This window comes from Panicum virgatum, chromosome 7K (genome assembly GCF_016808335.1).
Source record: "Panicum virgatum strain AP13 chromosome 7K, P.virgatum_v5, whole genome shotgun sequence".
Taxonomy (NCBI): Eukaryota; Viridiplantae; Streptophyta; class Magnoliopsida; order Poales; family Poaceae; genus Panicum; species Panicum virgatum.
The window spans coordinates 27,836,996-27,857,066 of record NC_053142.1 but is presented as its reverse complement, the minus strand read 5'-3'; the positions used below and the strand labels follow the sequence as shown (position 1 = coordinate 27,857,066).

General features: G+C 45.3%; 1 protein-coding gene across 1 annotated transcript; it reads left to right on the top strand.

Annotated features, from left to right (window-relative positions):
• Positions 1-6,091: 6,091 nt before the first annotated feature.
• On the top strand, positions 6,092-10,494 carry LOC120640725 (2,3-dimethylmalate lyase-like). Its single transcript, XM_039916640.1, has 6 exons — positions 6,092-6,410; positions 6,606-6,817; positions 7,511-7,792; positions 8,222-8,341; positions 10,023-10,145; positions 10,239-10,494. Exons 1-6 carry the CDS (start codon positions 6,224-6,226, stop codon positions 10,266-10,268), a joined length of 954 nt encoding a protein of 317 aa, XP_039772574.1. The 5' UTR covers positions 6,092-6,223; the 3' UTR covers positions 10,269-10,494.
• Positions 10,495-20,071: the final 9,577 nt, after the last annotated feature.

Here is a 20,071-nt window from a genome sequence, read left to right as displayed (position 1 = left end):
ACCTGAGAGCAATACTTGCAGGTAACTTTAAATTTATTATGAAATTAAATACATCGCTAAATATCTCTCTTCTTACATGTCATGCATTTGATCACGTGAAGGTGCCTACGTGGTGGTGCCGTAACGATACTGTGTGCTGGGAATGCATAGTGGACAAGTGGTTCGATCCCGAGTGGCAGGAGAAGCGCGACGCTGGCCGGCAGCGTCGACTGCTGATGCCAGGTCCAGCACACCATCAGGGCAGCCTCAACAACGACGAGTACATGGCTAGATGGGTACATAATTCATTTTGTTATTCTAACATTCAATTCAATATAATTTGTAATCAACTTGTTCCTGTTTTGCAGTCATCATCACATGAAGGCCAGGAGTGCACCCCGTTCATGGGATGGGTTATGGCCCGCAAGAGCAAGGCAGCATCCAACGTCACCTACAACCCTGACGACCCGCCCTCGGCGTACAGCAACCCGACCGTCCACAGTCGTATCCAGTCGTACACAGAGATGGGAAGGCAGGTCCATGGGCCAGACTGGGATCCGAGAACCCAGCCCCTAGATGGAGAAGTCATTTTGAGGGCGGGAGGAGTCAAGAAGCATGGGCGGTACTATATCGGTGATGGCCTTGTAGACACGGCCAGCACTCCCACTCTCTCTCAGATTCGAGCGAGGAGCACGAGCAGTAGCCCGGCCATACGCTCACGGCTGTCTGGGTCATAGCTCCAAGTGCAGCAACTTCAGGTTATTTCTGATTTATTCATTGTTCGTTCAGTTTGTACATATGTTTGCTTTGCATTGTAATATTGTGATGAAATATTGTAGGCCCAAATGCAAGGCAACAGCAGGCCTATGAGGCAGCACTGGCTGAAGAGAGGAGGATACGATAAGAGAATGAGGTGAAGCAGGCGTCCGAGATGGCCCAGATGTACAACTTCATTCGAGGTCTCTCTGTCCAAATGGGTAATCCAATCCCACCGATGGCATTCCCTGTGGCTCATGCTCCTAGTACTACTCCTCCGGTGAGAAAATCGACAAACTTGTAGTTTCATTTGAGGTCTAAGATACTTAGAAACTTTAGACTTAGAGATTATAACTTAGATTATAAGTTGAGAACTTGATTTGCATCTCACATGCAATCTACTCTCTTTTGTTGCAGAATCAATCGGCGGCATCGAATACACCAGAAATATCGCAGGCCATCTTACCGACGTTCCCGCCGATCCAGTTGTTGCCACCTCACCCCGGCGGCTCACCTCCGTTCGATGACCCACCTCAGCAATAAACTTGTTTATTTCAGCATTTATGGACTTGTGGTCTTCTGTATATGTATTTGTGAACTTTAGGGACTTGTTGATGTGTTTGATGTTATTTGTGGCTAGTTAATTGTGATATATAATGCATGTGACGTTTGTTGTGATATATATGTGATATATGTAATGCATGTGATATACATGTTGTGATATGGGGTAATTTATACGTGAAAAGCAAAAAAAATGATTTCTTTGGTCAATTTGCCGTGTGCCAGAGACTAGGCACACGGCAAAATAACAATTTGGCCATCCTGGGAACCGTACTTGCCGTGTGCCTGAACCTAGACACACGGTCAATTATCCATTGTTTGCCGTGAGCCTAGCGTGCGCACACGGCGAACTATCAATTGTTGGTCGTGCGCTAGAGCTAAGGCGCACGGCGAACTATCAATAGTTTGTCGTGTGCCAACTGTGCGCACACAGCGAATAGTACATTGTTTCACCGTATGCCAGACGCCTGGCACACGGTGAACCCGTCTGCAGCTAGCCCCCGCGCAAATGTTTGCCGTGCACCTTGACATGTGGCACACGGCAAAATTGAAAAGTTCGCCGTGTGCCTATTTAAGGGTACACGGCGAACACCTCCGTCACGCTGTCAGCCCACCGTGGCGCCGTTTTGCCCTTTTTTCGCCGTGCACCCTGGGATACACACGGCGAAAATGTTTGTCGTGTGCCCGACGGATGGCACACGGCAAACTAGGTATTTGCCGTGCCAAGCGTTGCCGTCGGTGGTTCGCCGTCGGCCACCGACGGTGAAACAATCGCCATGTGCTTTGAGCACACGGCGAAGCGCCGAAATCCGGTAGTGATTAGGGGCGGTTTCATTACCCGCTCCCTGAAAAAAGATATTTTTAGCAGCAAAAAACTAACAACGGGTGTGTTATCCGTCTCTAAAAATACGTTTTTACCCGCGCCTACAATGCTTTTCGTAGTAGTGTTAGTTGGGTTTGAGCATTCTTCTGTTGCTCGCCATGGGATGGGAAGCTCGCCATGCATCTTGGCAAGGTCCAGGGCTAGCGAGGGCGAACATGGTATAGCTAGGTCACGGACACCGGATGGAGATGAGGCTGCTGATTAGGCATTGATAGCGTATCGTGCAAGCCAGCTTGGGACGTGGACTTGATCACGGTTCCCGGCCTGATCAGTGGTCGTATAGCTGGCGTCTGCGAATTGACAGATGTGTCCACACAAATCCAATTGGACTTGGATTATCGAATTTTGTGCGCCCAAGTAATTGTCCATGATAATCTAATGCATGCTACTGGAGGTTAATTACGATCGATGACGACGATGGATGTCCGCACCCAATCCAATCAAAGCCCAAATGCCTGGCGATCCATTCATGTATTGAAAAGGGTGTGGTTGAGCTTTCATTTTTGTTGGCATCAATGATCCCTGGCTTGGGACAAGTACGGCCCGAGTACTCAGGCCAGTACGGAGTGTCATCGCATAGTTACGAAGACTAGATATTTGATAATTGTTTCGGAGGAATATTGGGGTGATAATACTCCCCTCTCATCTCATAAAACTTTTCCCTCCTCTCTTTATAAATAACTCTGATATGTTAATGTTGTATGACATTTAATACTCGACGCTCTTATAACATTTCCATTGAGATTGACCTCATGACTGGTCGATCTCACCGGATCGTGCAAGAGAGCGAGGATTCAATTGAGTGGTCCCTCCAATAAAATACGGTAGCTAGCAACATGGAAAATCAACGCGCTAATTACTACGGAGGAAGGAAAATAGAAGATCGGATCGGAGAATAATGAACGCTGTTTATAGTTGGATCAACAACTCTCCAATAAAATACGGTAGCTAGCAACATGGAAAATCAACGCGCTAACTACCACGGAGGAAGGAAAATAGAAGATCGGATCGGAGAATAATGAACGCTGTTTATAGTTGGATCAACAACTTAATTTTTTTATGCTCATTACGATTTGTACGTCTCTTACTTACGATTCCAATCATCATAAGCAGAGAGACGTATTGGTCACTTGCTTGGCCGGGCTTCGTCTTCACGGCACCCATGATCATTGAAGTCGCTGGCCTGCTGGATATATAGATTATGCCTACTTGCTCGATCCTCATCAGCTGCAGAAACGCTGGCCTGGAGGGATAAGGGGGTACCGTCAGCTCGATCGTAGTCGTAGCAGAGCCGTGAGCTAGCTAGCTAATCTACTGATCGAGCGAGCAACGTGCACGAATTCAAGAAGAAACACAGCGTCGTTAGTTAATCCCACGTGGTTGGGTGGGGCATCGCCGTCCAGCCCGCGCGCGATGTGATCGGGTTCCGGGCCGTGCTGGTTGTTTTCAGGTGCCAGCCAGGGTTAGCTGTTTGTCTTGAATGCGAACTGCAACCCCTCAGCCCGGCAGGGGGGTATCCAGCCACGACCATGACCACGAGCAGCAGCAAGCAGCAAGGACCCTGCTGTATCCATGCGTTCGATCCCTAGTTCGCTCTGATCAACTAGCAAGCTCTACAGATCAGATCGGTGGTGACTGATGGGCGTGGGGCCAGCCAGACCCTGTGATCTATCCTCCATCCGATCGATCCGAGCGGATCCGCCGCCTGCCCCTTGATTCCCAGGTTGAGACGTCTACCCACCTATCGATCAGCCGCGGCACGCTAAGTCGAGGTTTCAGGTAGTAGCGTGCGGTGATAAGAAGCTATTTAGCCGCGGGTAGGTGATCGATAGGAACTTCGACGTGTAAGGGGGATAGCTAGGTTTGAATCGTCGTCTATGCTATCTAGAAGGAATCGGGTCTTCTTCTTCAAACTCTGTGAGAAGAAAGCTATAACGGGATATAGCGGACTCTATTTCATTCGGCGTCTTGTAAAAGCTATGATTAATCATGCATGCGCCAAGCTCACAAACGTAAGGGATTTATGCACACCGACACTTCGGATACATGTTCGATCTTGGCCATATCCATTATTCCAAAATCAAGATTGCAATCAAGGATTTTATGCGGCTAGCAACAATTTTTAGCCTCGTCGCTGGGCCTCCGGTGTGAAGGAGATGAAGCAGCCTCAGCCTGCATACAAGAAAACATAATTAGCGGAGTTGTTGGTTCAAAAAAATAATTAGCGGAGTTGAAAATATTTCACAGCTAAGGGTATGTTTGGATTAAAGATGACAACAGTTATAATAATCCGGGTACCCGCGGATACAAGATATCTTCTAACGAGTTTGAAAATTTGATACCTGAACCTGCAAACCCGCAAATTTGCTTGGTTCAACTGAATTTTTATGTAACAATGGTGTTAATTTGTTCTGACTTTGATTTGAGATGATTGATGTACCATGAAAAACTAATTTATTTGTTGGCTTGGACTTACTTGTTTGCTATACATTAATTTTTCTTGCTATTAGAATTGGATTATATGCTTGATTTCCTAAATCTTGCGGGTACACGGGCGTACTCACGGTCATGCGGGTATCCGCAGATAACGGGTATCATTTTGTACTCGTGGTGGGTTGCGGGTGTGGGTTTTGGGTCGCGCGTGCAGGTCTACGAAGTCTATATCCGCACAGATTTTACTCGTTGCCATTCCTAGTTTGGATGGACTAAAAGTACTAGCCTAGATGGTAACCGGTCGGTCCTTTAAAAAGGCCAGATGCCCTTAAATAGGGATAAATGGCTAATTAAATGGACATAGCTAGCCATTACATAGCGTTTACACTGCCAATAAACGGGCTAAACGGCCGTGTAGGCAAACAGCGGCTAAAACTAAAGTTTAGCTAGCTGCCTTTAACCCCTGCTAAACTTAAGTTACCCTATCCAATTCGGATACCTTGGCTAAACTAGCGAAATTATAGCAGTGTTATGATTAATCATGCGCCAAACCAATTTGGATACCTGGCTAAACTAGCGAAATTATAGCAGTGCTATGATTAATCATGCGCCAAGCTCACAAACGTAAGGGATTTATGGACACCGACCTTTGGATACATGTTCGGTGTCTCGATCATATCCATTATTCCAAAATCACAATCACAATCATGGATTTTATGCGGCTAGAAAGATTTTTAACCTCGTTGCTAGGCCTCTGGTGTGAAGGAGATGAAGCAGCCTCGGCCTGCATATACAAAATTAAAACATAATTAGCGGAGTTGAAAATATTTCGTGTAGCTAAGGTATGTTTAGACAGGCCAAAAGTATTAGCCTGACGGTAACCGGTCCGACTAAAAAGACCTTTAAACGGGTTAGACAAGCATCAAATAGGATAAACGGCTAATTAAATAGACTAGCCATTGTGTAGCATTTATACGGCTGTAAACAGACTAAACGGCCGTATAGACAAACAGTGGCTAAAACTAAAATTTAGCCACCTTGGACCCTCGGCTAAACTTTGGTTACTCTATCCAATTTGAACACCTGGGATAAACTAGTGAAATTATAGCAATGTTATATGGGGCTATTTAAACAACGCTTTCACACCGTATTTATACTAATATTTGAAAAGGACTAGTAACTTACTCACGTAGTCTAATTAATCTACCAAAACCATAAGGTGTTTCTCTATAGGTAGTACAATGTTATAATGGTATTAATTAATTAGAAACAACTTAAAAATTTTTTAGTTAAAAATTTATCCGTGGCGTAGGTAGTCCACGTGACTAGTATATGCAGAACTCCGTATGGTTAGGTTACAATAGGAGAGAGAAGGCCAGTGATGTCGTCGGTGGGAAAAATTAGAATACTCCATTTGCGTCTAATCACCTGTTCGATTGGCGGGCGTCGTCGGTCTATTTAAACCATGACCATAATGCAAGTCAGTCACACCACACCACAGGCCCTGACACTCCCGGCCTTCTGCTCTGCCACCCCATCCATCCCCTCCTCTCCCAGAGTCTCCAGCAGGCAGCTGCTAGCCTCCTGCTCCGGCCAACTAACCGTGCCAGCATGGCCGCGCGCTGCCCTTACTTCGCCGCCGACGAGACCACCCGCGTTATCCGCCCGGGGGAGTCCCCGGCCGCGGCGTTCCGCCGGATCCTCGCCAAGCCCGGCGCGCACCAGGCGCCATGCTGCTTCGACGCGCTCGCCGCCCGCCTCATCGAGCGCGCCGGCTTCGAGATCGGCTTCATGAGCGGTGCGTGTGCTCCCCTCCCGGCCTCGCTCGCGTAGACTAACTGACGACTTCGTCATCACGAGGATTTTTTTTAATCAAAATCGCGTTGAATTGCGTTCGTCATTGTGACGACTGCATGGATGCTTACGCAACTACTTTTTTCACAGATGTTCGATGTATCTCAAACATTGGAGTCTTTTCTCATGTCTTTTTCAGGTTTCTGCGTTTCGGCCACCAGGCTTGGCTTGCCTGACGTTGGCCTCATTTCCTATGGAGAAATGGTGGACCAAGGGCGTCTGATCAACGAATCTGTATCGATTCCAGTGCTTGGTGATGGGGACAATGGCTATGGAAACTCTATGGGCATCAAGAGAACCATCAAAGGGTACATCAATGCTGGTTTTGCTGGAATCATGCTTGAAGATCAGGTGCCCTCTAATATTAATCAATAATCCTTTCATATATTGTCACCTTATTATTAGCTAACATAGTATCACATATGGTCCTTGTCAGGTTTAACTCTGACTGCAACGATGAGTTCCTAAACTGTTGTTGTCTCTACTATTAGCTTTAATTTGATAATAAACCCTGCCACTTCCCAAAACAAAGACTGTAGCTGGTGGACTTGTTAAATTCCAAGTTTGCCGGATGCTCGTGTGAAAATGGGTTTAACATGATGCCGTCAAAGTCATAGTCGAGACGAATTATACTGTTGCTGCTTTAATAAATCAAACCAAGAAGAAACGTTGCTGCTTTAATAAACATGTCCTCATAGCGCATAGTCAATTTTGTGCTGTAGTTTAAACCCCTTGTTAGCTACAAGATGTGCCATATATACTATCCTGTTCTTAACCATATACGATGTTCTTGTAGATAGTCTTTTACAGGAACTAAATGTCATGTTTTATTTTTGATCAATGCAAAATACTCATGATCAGTAGTCTCAATCCAAATAAGATGTCATGTTCTTTACTACTTAGAGCATCTCACAAGGTTTGTGGTTCAGAAACTGTGACAAGCTTAGCATAATGAAAGTGGTGTTGGGAAGACTTTCAATTTCATAATTTGATCCTTCTGTTTTATTTATCCTCACACAAATTGACATGTGTTGCAATTTTAAGGTGTCGCCTAAAGCATGTGGACATACCGAAGGAAGGAAAGTGGTCTCAAGGGAGGATGCCGTCATGCACATAAAAGCTGCTGTTGATGCCAGGAACGAAAGTGGCTCTGACCTTGTCATTGTGGCAAGGACAGATTCACGTCAAGCCATTTCTTTTGAGGAAGCATTATGGAGAGTACAAGCTTTTGCCGATGTTGGTGCTGATGTCCTCTTAATTGACGCCCTTGGTTCAGTGGAAGAGATGAAGGCATTCTGTGCAGTTGCCCCAGGAATTCCAAAGATGGTAAGATTGTTCTATGCATGTCTCCGTTGCTTTTCTAGTTACATGTCAATTGTGGGTTTATTATGGTTGTTCCTGCATTTGTCCAGATCTTTTAGTATGAAACTCATCATCATCATTGTTGACTTCCAGTGAATTTGACTAGGATGTTGAAAGGATGCACCCAAAAACATATGTTGAAGTATAAAATAGATATGTACGATGAACTGATTTGTTTACACCATCTCCATTTTCTCATATTACTAGTATGAATTGAAAAGGATATCTGTGCCACTTTACAAATTATTTCTACTGCTGCCCTCAAAAAAAATTTATTTCTACTGCTCATATTCGCTCGTGAACGACAAATGTCCTTTTTATTATTTGCTTGATGAAGTTGTTCCTTCCTGTAGCAGTGACATGACCTGTGAATATTTACAATCTGTTCTACAGATAAACATTATAGAAGGTGGTAAAACTCCCATACTGAGCCCTGTGGAACTTGGAGAAATTGGTTACAGCCTCATAGTCTATTCAGTATCCTTACTTGGCGTGTCAATGCGTGCAATGGAGGTTTGTACTTACACAATACATATGAAGCATGTGACCTTATTTTTTATTTATCATTATTATATATCAAGGATGAATCATGTAAAAATTTATTTTTTTGTTTGAACACAAGGCACGTAGTATTTGTTGGCTTTTCACTAGGATCTAACAAACGCCGCAAACGCGAGAAATATAACAACATAAAGATTTCCGAGGCCGCGACAGCTTAGGCTTTCTAATTTTATTCTCTATTTCTCACGTTACAAAAACCTGTCAACATCTATATGCTATTATACTCCGGAGCAACTAATTGGCACAGGCTGTGCTATATGTAGGTCCAGCAGGGATCATGGCCCCTCCTTGCTAATTGCGAAATTTAGGAACTAATTGATGCTTGAAAATTTAAAAAAAGCATATTAAACAATAGATTATTACTAATGCCCCCTTCTTGACTTACGTTCTAGCTCCGCCACTGCTAATTGGCCAGATATAATACGAACTCCTCAGCTTGTACACATTCTTGACTCCACATGATAGTCTCCTTGCATTAGCATGCATACTCCTACCAAAAACAAGCATACGACATGCAACTCAATGTATAACTCGGAATCCACGGGTGTCCGACAAACCTCCGGCTCTCTCCCATGAGAGCTCCCCATGAGATCCCGGCCCCTCCCGACCAAGGAACTGAGATTCCTTCTTTTTAAAAAAGTCACAACTAGTTCTGTTGAGAAAACTGGCATTTTTTTCATAGAAAAATCACTACTTCTATTGAGCAAGGGCGGACCTACCACCACAGCATAGTGGGGCAACTTGCCCCTATCACTCTCAGGCTTTGCCGCAGCTGGCAGCTGGCATGAGGCTGAGCCGAGAAGGGTCATGAGTTTTGCTACCGCGTTGGCTTCGCACTAAGCAGCAGCTGGGCTTATTGCACATGTGCAGTTACTAGTCTAATGGGCCAATTGACATGTTCCTATATGGCCTGGCCTGCTGCTGCGCTCGACATCATCCCTAGCCCCGAATCAAGTACCCAGACCTTATGGGCCATACCTTCAATTATATAAACTGAATAATGAGAGCTATCTAATTGCTGAAGTCAACTAAGTTTGGCCATTGGGATGGTTTCAAAGGTGGTTTTGTATTTTTTATTTTTAAATTCTAGTTATAGCTAAAAAACCAAAATTAATTTATTTTAAGTCATAAAAATATGAGACGGGTATCAATTTTTTTTCTAAATTACAACCTATCTATAATGATCTATGTGAATCTTATTTACTAAGAATAATAGGGATAACTACATGCAAACAATTACTAGGAATATGAAAAAACTCAGAGTGCCAATAGTTAGTTTAGATTTTTTTAAAAATAGTACTAGTTTTATATTTTTCTAATTGGAAATAAATTGCTCATGATTTTTTAGTTTAAATTTGAATATTTTTAAACCACCTATGAAACTACTCTAGTGGCCAAATTTGCTCAGTTTAGATAGTTGGATAGTCTTTTTGGTATCCGGTTTTATAGTTGAACGTTCAAAGTCAGACTCTTGTGGTAGTTCGAGGGTGTAAACTGGATTTTTTTTTCTTTTTAAAAATACATAACTTAATCTTTGGGCATTAACAGATCTTTGGAAACAATATGTTCATTTTTGTGCTGAAAGCACTAGTTGTTGTTCTCAATACATGAATACAAGTATCTCTGCTTGCAGGATGCTTTAGCTTCAATAAAAGGTGGCGGTGTAGCTCCACCTAGCATCATGCCATCTTTTCAGGATATCAAGGACACCCTAGCGTTCGACCGCTACTACAAAGAAGACAAGCGATACCAAGTGGTTAGCTAGATGTTTATTTTTCTTACTCTGTTTATAATGAACATCATGCATGTTATTAGCGTGCAGTTTCCTAATCACATGTTATTTTCGTAGGTCTCCAAAGGCACAAATGGACACATATGAATCTACCGAAGTTTGAAAATTCTGGATTGTGCTGGATATATGCTGCCATGCAAGTTGCTCATGCATGGCTGCAAGTACCATATGTGGGAGATTTGATATCTGGGAAGCTGTAGCCTTCCATATTATTGCTCATTTTTTTTCATTTTCTGATCTGTTGTGATTTCAATCATTCAGAATTTTATGTTCCAAATTTCAATAAAACAGACCTACTATTGGAAGACAGACCGATGATTTGAATTTACAATTTATAGAGTCATGTGCGTTGCATGCGTGTGTTAGAATTTGACAGGGTGAACTCCATGAACTGCTAAGGCCGAAACTGAACAGCATGTATGCTCTCCAAAACATGCAGCGACACATCATCGTAACAACTTGCAAGCACCAATACACCGTTCTCATATTTTTGTCAGATTGGATGGCCACAGAATTAACTGTTTCTAACTCATTTTTTACAAAATGAGATAATATAAGTCTGTAATTATGAACACTAAAAAGTTATCTTTTGTTAAACTTATATAAAAAAGCAAGCATAGTTTAGTCTAAGAAAAAGGGTTTCACTACTACATAAAATGTTTGTTGAGGTGGGTAAAATAGCATTTGTAGGGGCGGGCGCGATACCTGCCCCTATCTCTCGCAGCTACAAATGTTGGGTTTTCAAGGACGGGTCACGACATCACCCGTCCTTGGAAATATATTATCAAGGGTTACCTGCCCCTGTAAATGTATTTCCAGGGGCGCGTCAGGGCATCACCCGCCTCTAGAAATGAGGTTCCCGCCTAAATATTCACTATTTTTAAATTTTCCAAATATGTGTCCTGCTGTTTTTAATTTTTGTTTCCTGCCAATTTTCATCTATCAAGCTAGTGCGTGATCAAACGATATTGTGACCGACGTTGAATATATTTCTTAAATATAAATAATTACAAATTCAAAATTAAATCACGTAGAAGTATATCATTATAGTGCATCATTAGAGTACATACATCATCAAAGAGCCCATAGAATACATGATTTTGTCCTATTCCCCCTGATTAATGCTATTGGAGCCAGTACAGAGGTGCTGAATGTCCCACTTACGGAAGCCTTCATATTTTTTTCAATTGCCAATTCATGTTCAGGGTGAACAAAATATCCATTTATATGGACCACTTCAAGCAAAATGAAATGACATAAATTGTCGACTACATTGAGAAGTTGCTCATGGAGTGGACCATCATGGGTTCTCGGTTGATCCTCCAATAAAAAAATCCATGCAAAAGTTCAGCTAAGTGTTAGATGCACGCAGTAATAATATGCACTTATGGATCTATCCCTAGCAAAGATTAGACCCTTACACATTCAGGATCAGTTATGTATCTCCCTGTTGGGATCTTGGGCATGATCACCAGACAGAGAAAGGAAAACGAGGATACAGAACAATGTATAACACAAAGGAACAATTAGCACAATCGTAATTGCACTACAATTCCTAGAATGTCCCCCCCCCCCTACAATGTTTGGGTAGGGGGCTATTTATACCCCCAACCTTATTACAGCATTCCCAGAATGCCCCTCCGGTTTTCCCGGAGGTCAAGAGATTACAGTAGGGGTGTTTGGTAATTTCCCGGGTAAGACAGTTCGACTTGTACACTCCTACCCGAATCACATGCTTCATGTTGCTTGGCAATTTTCGATGGGAACCTTCGGCGCACCTTGTGGAGCTCCGCCTTGATTGCTTTCCGCTTTTAGGCTGCCTGCCGCATCCGAAGGTTCTCATCATCACCCTCGGGAATACGATCTTGATCAGCTACACCAACCTTCGGTGTCTCTGGTGCTCGAGTGTCCCTGTTTCTTTACAAAAGACAGGAAAGAACATCTCTTTTTGTTAGCAGGTACGGTAGCCTTCGCAACACCTTCGCAACACCTTCGGGTCTCGCCACCTTCGCGAGGGGGCGATCCCCAACAGTAGCCCCTCGTGGGCGAGGGCTGACTCCGATCGGCCGAACCTTCGAAGAAAGAAGATCGGGAAAACACATTCATGTGAAAGCGTCTCCTTGAAGGTCGGAGGTGGGCGTGAACCGAAGGTGTTCGACGACTCGCGTCACGATCCGGTTTGTCGTCGTTCTAACTTCTCCTCGATTTTACTGTTGGGTGAACAGTGCGAAGTTACCCTCCTATAAAAGGGGGCGAAGGGGGGGTTGCTTTCACGCTCACAACTTTCGCAAACCTCCGCCAGCTTGTCTTTTTCGACACGCGGTGCTTTTCGATTCGCCCCATCCTTCAAGTCGTGAAAGCGACCAGTTTTTGCTTTGCCCCATCCTTCGAGGTGCTGAAGTAAATTGGAGAGGAAGTTTGTGGGGTGTTCTGCTAACTCTTTGTAAGTTTTTTTAACTGACGTGACTCCGAACGCTTGGTTTGTTTAGGGATGGCCCGGTTGAAGCTTACTGCCAGGGCTGTGGGATCCGAGGACATTGAACCTTCGGAGGAAGAGAGGAGGTCGCTGTCCGAGGGGGAGGAAGATTTATCGAACGTGGACGCCGATCCTTCGGAACTAATGGGTAGTCGGGAGAAGCCTCCTCCTTCCTTGATTTTTTGGTCAGTCTTGGGCGACTAAAGATTTGGTCGAGAGCTATGAGCGGAAGGGATATTTTTTTGGCCCTGGTATTTGCCGAGCTCCTGAAGATGAGGTGACCCCAGACCCTCGGGAAGGGGAATGTGTAGTGTTTCGAGACATCTTTGTTGCTGGATTGTGATTCCCGCTTGATCCTGCTTTTTCAAAGATCTTGGCTTGCTTTGGTCTTCGGATTCATCATTTGACCCCCAATGCAATCGTGCAATTATCGAAGTTCTTCTAGGCAGTTAAGACCTTCGAGGGGCCAGTGAACGTGGATGCTTTCTGTAGGCTTTATGAGATGCATCCACAGACACAGAAGGTTTCTTTTAATGAGGAGCCGCAGGTGTATTCTGCTCAGAGTGGGTGTTGCTTGTGTCACCCGAGAAGGGCAAACAAGACACAGGAAATTGAGAGGGTGGAACTGTCTTACTGTAAAAAGAACGAGTGGGAGGATGATTGGGTGCAGCATTGGTTCTATGCGAAGATAGGTTTCCCAGGGTATGATTCTTCGGGAGAAGTTTCCTATCTTCTTGCTGCGAAGATTGAGGAGTTCAAGCACATAACCAAGGCGGATTTCTATAGGCCTGCGCTTGGTTACAAGGAGTACTATTCTACATTTATTTCTGCGGCGCGCATCATAAGCGGTCGCGATCTAATTGAGGAATACTTGGCCACGAAGGTCTGGCCTCTGACCACAGGATGGCTGCCGGAGTCTTTCACGAAGGTCCGGGTTGCTGGAGTGAAGGAAGAGCTTCTGTTCCCTGATTTTAGTTTGACAAAACCGGATGGGGTTTCTGACGACATGATCGTCGAGGAAGTTGAACAAGAGGCAGTTGTGCTTGCTGGACCTTATCTTTCGAAGGAGCGTGACTCTTGTTCGGTCATGTGCTTAGAGCAAATTAGGGTGAATCGTAGCTTCGCAAGGATGAAAGTTGCGTACAGCCCCGCGAAGCTCCTCATGAGAAGAAGAGGGGCACAAGTGCTTTCGCATCTTCCGCGAAGTCGGTCGAGGAGCCAGCCGTCAAGAAGGCCAAGAAGTCTGGTGCGGAATCTAAGGATTCGTGCGCCATGAAAATGGGGGTTCCAAAGGTTTTGCGTCCTTCGGAGTCCACGAAGAGGCATGGCGATAGGCCTCCGCGAGTGCCTAGCTCCAAGTCTTCTGAGCGAAGGTCTAAAGGTATTTGCTCAAGCAGTCGGTTCTTTCGAATTGCTGAGGAGGACATGGGTAGCGAAGCTTTTATGAGGGAGCTTCGTGCAACGGAAAGTGATGTTCCATGGCATTCGCGTTGCAGGGAGAGTTATCTTGACCAATTTGGTTCCTTTTATGCAGAGCCGAATTGCGTGGGCTCCATTTTGATGAAGGTTCAGGAAGGTCGAGGGCTCCTCTTCGAACAGTCAATCTGTTGGATGAGGAGGAGGAAGAGGAAGAAATGCCGGAACCTCCCCCGAAGGTTATTTTGGAAGAAGAGGAAGAGACCTCTGTGAGAGGCGGAGAGACTGAAGTGCAAATTCTTGGGGAGGAAGATGCAAATCAGAAAGATGTTGTCACTCGTGAAGAGGAAGTTCCTCTCACTAGTGTCGAAGGTGCTGGTGAGGATGCTGCTGCGAAGAGTCAGGGGGAGTCCTCTGCCCGTGATGGCAACGAAGGTTCCCCAAGGATGGCCGAGGGGAGCGTCGACCCTACCACTGAAGCTAGGGACAAGTTCTGGGAACTAGGTACTCCTTTAATTTCTAGACATCTTGACTTTCAGGGGCCCGACATTGACCCCTATCTTCGGTACGCCATTGAAGTAGATGTTGAATGTATGGTTCAAGAACTTGAAGCTTTGATGGGGTTGGACTCCTTGAGCGCCGGGACTTCCTCTAGGGCATCGATGAGTTCACGTCCTGCCCTCCCCGAAAATGTTGTAAGCTTTGATTCTGAAGGTATGATGCTTGGCTGCTTGCTTTCTTTGCAAATTGGATTTTTATACTGGTGAGGTGATGGTCTCTGTTTGTTTTAGGTTTTGTGAGGAGCCTGGGAGTGTATGGCAACGAAGATCTTGGGAGAATCACAGCTTCGCTGTGTTTGAAGGTGTGTAGAGTTTAAAGTTGTTTATGTCTGTTTGCCTTGAAGCTGGCTGATAACATGGTTTCTGTATCAGGCTTTGCTTGCTAGCCGCGCGATAGTAGGCGGCGCAAAGAAGGATGAGCACACGCGCCTGGCATGTTCTACTGACATCCTTCGGATGTCCGAGGAAATCAAGGCATTGAGGAAGGAGAACGAGGCTTTGGGGAACCTTCGGGTTTCTTTGAAGTCCGAAAATGAGCATATGAAAGCGAAGGTTGCCGAGCAGTGAGAAACCATCAAGAAAATGCAGGAGAAGATGGACCTTGTCGAAGGCGTTCTTGAGAATCTTCGGAACACCATTGAGCAAGATGATAGGAAGATGACCAACCTCAAAACAGAGGTTCGTCAACTTAAGGCTGACGTCGAGAAGTAGAATGATGTTATCTCGAAGTTGGAAAAGGAGGCGGAAGAGGACCGTGCTGTATGGGATTCGCGAAATAGGATATTTTGGACAAAAGCACAGCCATACGGGAGGAGTATCGCAGGGCGTTGGCTTCTTTTGGGGCCGAGCCTTCGCCTTTCCCAGAGGAAGCCGAAGATGGTGCATCAGGGTTGCTGGACTGGTTGCTCGGTGAGTTCGAATACCTCGGACAGATTTTGACCAATGTTTCGGACAGCACTGCAGTTGTGGCTTGCGAGAGTGTCATGGCTATTCTTGCTCGTGAGGGTTGTCCGGAGTTGAGAAGATTACTTCCCGGGATTATGCCTTCCCCGAGTATTCAGAACTTGAACATGACATTGCGAAGGTGCAGACTGTTAAACAATCCTTCCTTCACAAATTCTGGAAAGTTTCGAGTCGAGAGGTTGTCCAAGATGTTGTGCAGCGAAGGCTAGAAGAGGTTTGCTTTACTTCTCTTTGTGATATTGCCTTCAAGATTGTGGACGAGTCCCTGACTTTTGCCTTTCTTTCTTTTCAGGCGAAGCGGGCCTGCGAAGCTGGTAAAGATGTTATCGATGAAGGTGCTCGCCCGGAGGATATTGCCGGGGGATCTGGCAGTAGCCGGGAGACTGGTGCCGAGGATGATGCTCCTCAGGTTTAGAATCGCAACAACTTTGTGCGGGGGAGGGGGGATTTTTGTGGAATAGGATGGATGCCAGTTTGTACAGTACCTTTTTGCTACTCTTTGTTTAGGCAATCGTGCTTGCCAAACCTGCTCTTGATGTCCGTCCGTTGCGTATCCACAGCGGAGGGGTTACTGTGAGTAGGATGACCTTGCCTGTGAAATCTTTTATGAAGGCTTGTTTGTTCCATCCATCGAGATGGTTTTGATTAAGATCTGTTCCATCCTTCGAGACGGCTTTGTTTAAGATCTGTTCCATCCTTCGAGATGGCTTTATTTAAGATCTGTTCCATCCTTCGAGATGGCTTTGTTTAAGATCTGTTCCATCCTTCGAGGTGGCAGTTTGGGAGTTTTCAGAGGAGCAAGAGATTTTATTATAAAAGCGTCTCCCCCCTCCCAAGCACTTGTTTCTCTGGAAATTAGTTCCTCGGATGAAATCTGCAAATTTTTCGAAAGCGTCTCCCATCTCCCTTGCAGGTTTGATCTGATGGTGGGCTTGTTATGAGGTATACATTTATTTTTAGCCGAAGGTTCTTTGGCTTTGACTCATTATTTGAGTTGTCAGCCCCTTGGCATTTTTAGTGTAAGATTTGCACTTACTTATAGCCTAAGGTTCTTTGGCTTCAATTCGTTCTTTGAATCGTAAGCCCCTTGGCGTTTTTGTTAGTGTGTAATGTACACTTTAGTTTTTGGCCAAGGTTTTGTGGCTTCGACTCGTTCTTTGAGTCGTCAGCCCCTTGGCTTCTGTTAGTGTATAATGTACACTTTTGTTTTTGGCCGAAGATTTTGTGGCTTCGACTCATTCTTTGAGTCGTCAGCCCCTTGGCTTTTGGTAGTGTATAATATACACTTTTGTTTTTGGCCAAAGGTCTTATGGCTTCGACTCGTTCTTTGAGTCGTTAGCCCCTTGGCTTTTGGTAGTGTATAATATACACTTTTGTTTTTGGCCGAAGGTTTTGTGGCTTCGACTCGTTCTTTGAGTCGTCAGCCCCTTGGCTTTTGGTAGGGTATAATATACACTTTTGTTTTTGGCCGAAGGTCTTATGGCTTCGACTCGTTCTTTGAGTCGTCAGCCCCTTGGCTTTTGGTAGTGTATAATATACACTTTTGTTTTTGGCCGAAGGTCTTTATGATTTCGACTCGTTCTTTGAGTCATCAGCTGTCGGTGTTTTACCGTAAGGTTCTCCGAGGGGTATCCCGAGGAGAGTGGTTATGAGTAGGAACTCGCCGAGATCAGAACGCGATGGTACAAGGAACACAAGGATTTAGACAGGTTCAGGCTGCCGGAGCGTAATACCCTACGTCCTGTATGGTGGTTTGTATTCCCTCAGGTATTGTTCGATGTTCTGGAGGGGTCCCTACTCGCCCTTATATAATCTGGGTGAACAGGATTACATGGAAGTCCTAGTCGAGTTCTGTTAGAATTCTAGTCCGAGAGGTTCGGCTAGTTCCCGAGACCGTCGACTAGTTCTACCCCTATTCGGGTAGATATAAAAGAGGTAGGGCATGGCCATGTACTATTCCCTACTCTAGAATATTCTATCCTGATGAGCAGTCCTACTGCCCAGGTCAGAAAAGCCCCCGAGCTCTTCGTAGTCGAGTCCCGCAGGCGTCGGGCACTTCTTGAAGACGTTCATCGAGTGCTTTGAGAACTTCCGGATTTCGTCTGTTTAGGTATCGAGCGCTTTGATTGCTTCTGCAGTAGTCTGACCATCCTAGGAGTCTGTCGGGTGCTTCGAACAGTCTTCCGAGTGCTTCTTCGGCTGCATCGAGGCTATGAGGTGCTCAAGCCCTGAGTTTGTCTTGGTGTATGGTGCGCGATGTACTCGCACTACATATGGAGTTCCCCCGAGACTTAGTTTGATTTGGCAAATCGGACTGGGGATTAACTCATTCTTTCTAGGAGTTTTGAGGTATTTTCAAAAAAAGTTGCCTTTTATGACACGTACTCCGCAGCCCCCGAGCCTTGAATTCAAATCTTTGATTTGGGGTTAAGGGTCCAGGAGAATCATGTTTCGTCCTCTTGTGATCTTTCTGAAGTCATCAGGGCTGCAGTGAATCTTCTAAAAAGGTGACAGTGTGGTGTACTATTTGCCCGTGGGTTCACGTGGCGAGTACTGCTATAGAATCTTTTCTATTTCGCCCGTGAGCCTCCCTGCCCTTGGATGTCATGGGCTAAGCTGCGACTTTGCTAATTCCTCTATTTAAGCAGGGTCTGCTGCGCTTGGGTCTTCATTCTTGCAGATGTAGGCATGGGTTCCAAGTAGAGTTCTTCGTTGGAGAGTACTCGACCTCCTGATGAGAGTACTCGATTCTTTCTTGAAGATGCTAGAAGAGTGTTTGCGAGCAGCACAAACACTTGTTATCTCTCAGGCCGCCACCTTTGCTTCTCACATCACAGCCATCCTGGTTGTCTTGATAGGGAGCTGGTGGAAGCCGTGTCAGAAGCCTTTTCGGGTGGGAACTTTGGTTGTTTCCACCTCGATGGCTTCTGGAGAGATGGCATTGTTTTTGTTGCAAAACATATCATGGAGAAGAGCAGATGCAAGAAGAGGATTTGCGATGTTCTGAACCATCCATATCTTCTTACAACAAGCCTTTTTCCTCTCTGAATGTATTTGGGTTACTCCCCCTTTGGGAGTAACGAACTTTGTACCTTTGTATCAGCCCTTGGGTTGTCCTTTTTCTAGTTGAGATCGAGTGGTTTCGAGTGTTGAAACCATTGAGATCTGTGTATTTTCTTGTATGGGAATGTAATCCCTGAATGGAAATCTCTGTTTTTACGCTAGTTCTGCTTTTTCTTGTGGAGAAATTTGGGATTTGGTGGCTGAAATAATTCTGGAACTGGCGCGTGACCTTTGAACTTTTTGTTATTTACCGTACTGCTACGGGGTGTGCTTATTTAACTATTTGAGTTGATCTAGGTTTAGTACGTTTCCTTAACCTCCTCCGCCGCCACCATAAAACTCATCTGCTCTCACCTCCAAGTGCCACGAGAAACTAGCCACCGCTAGCCCCCGAGCGTGAAGCAAGAGGGAATCTGTTTTTCTTTGTTCCCATGGCACCGAAGAAATCCGCTGCGAAGGGGAAGGCGAGCAGTGCTGCCGGGGACGGGGCGGAGGTCCAGGAGTGGAAGTCGAGTAAGTTTACCGACTCCCATCTTCTGAATCTGGTAGAGAGTCATCTTCTTCAACCTCGGAGCGTGACCCATTGGCGTGAATCCGAGGGGGAGTCTTTCCCTCATCAGGAGGAAAACAAATCTGTTGTTTTCCTTCCTTATATACTTCGGGGCCTTGGTTTTCCAATTTCCGATTTCTTCCGGGGCCTCCTTTTCCATTGGGGGGTTCAGGTGCATCATTTGACCCCTAACTCCATTCTCCACATCTCGATTTTTGTCCACCTGTGTGAAGCTTTCTTGGGGATCGAGCCCCACTTTGATTTGTTTCAGTATTTCTTCCATCTGAAACCCCACCCCAGTGATTCTAAGGTAGATGTAGTTAGGGGAGCTGGGTTGCAATTTCATCAGGGGAAGAAATCCCAATATATCTCTTATGAGTTGAGTGACAAGGTCATCGACTGGAAAGAGATGTGGTTCTATGTTAGAAACCTTTTTTCTTCTGTTCCTCTTCGTACTCCTGCCCCCCCCCCCCCCCGTGAAGAAGCCGAGTTGGAATTCCAGGAGAAGCGGGGGGATCAAGTTAACTTTCTCCTTAGGGAGATCGAGAAAGTTAAGGTGGACCACCGGATTTGTGGTGCTTTTGTGATTGCGCATTGGTCAATGCAGAGGATCCAACCGCTGCAGCGGCGTGTCCATTTGGGTTTTCAGTATACGGGAGAGACGGATCCTTCCCGTTTTACTCGATCCAAGATTACTGAAGATGATCTGAAGGATCGAGTGACGCAGTTGTTGAAGAATGTGGCTGGAATGGCCAATGTTGCTGGAACTTTTAGTGCTGGCAGGCGTCCTCGGGAGGTACTATTTTGAATAGTCGACTGAAGTGTAGTTCGAGTACATTTTGTTGAGTAGTCGAGTTGATCC

What these genes read in the sequence shown, in the direction of transcription:
- LOC120640725 (XM_039916640.1), top strand. Translation starts at nt 6,224, where the DNA reads ATGGCCGCGCGCTGCCCTTACTTCGCCGCCGACGAGACCACCCGCGTT. An exon ending in CCCCAGGAATTCCAAAGATG is followed by an intron (nt 7,793 to 8,221) that starts GTAAGATTGTTC and finishes TCTGTTCTACAG; the next exon opens with ATAAACATTATAGAAGGTGG. An exon ending in TGTCAATGCGTGCAATGGAG is followed by an intron (nt 8,342 to 10,022) that starts GTTTGTACTTAC and finishes CTCTGCTTGCAG; the next exon opens with GATGCTTTAGCTTCAATAAA.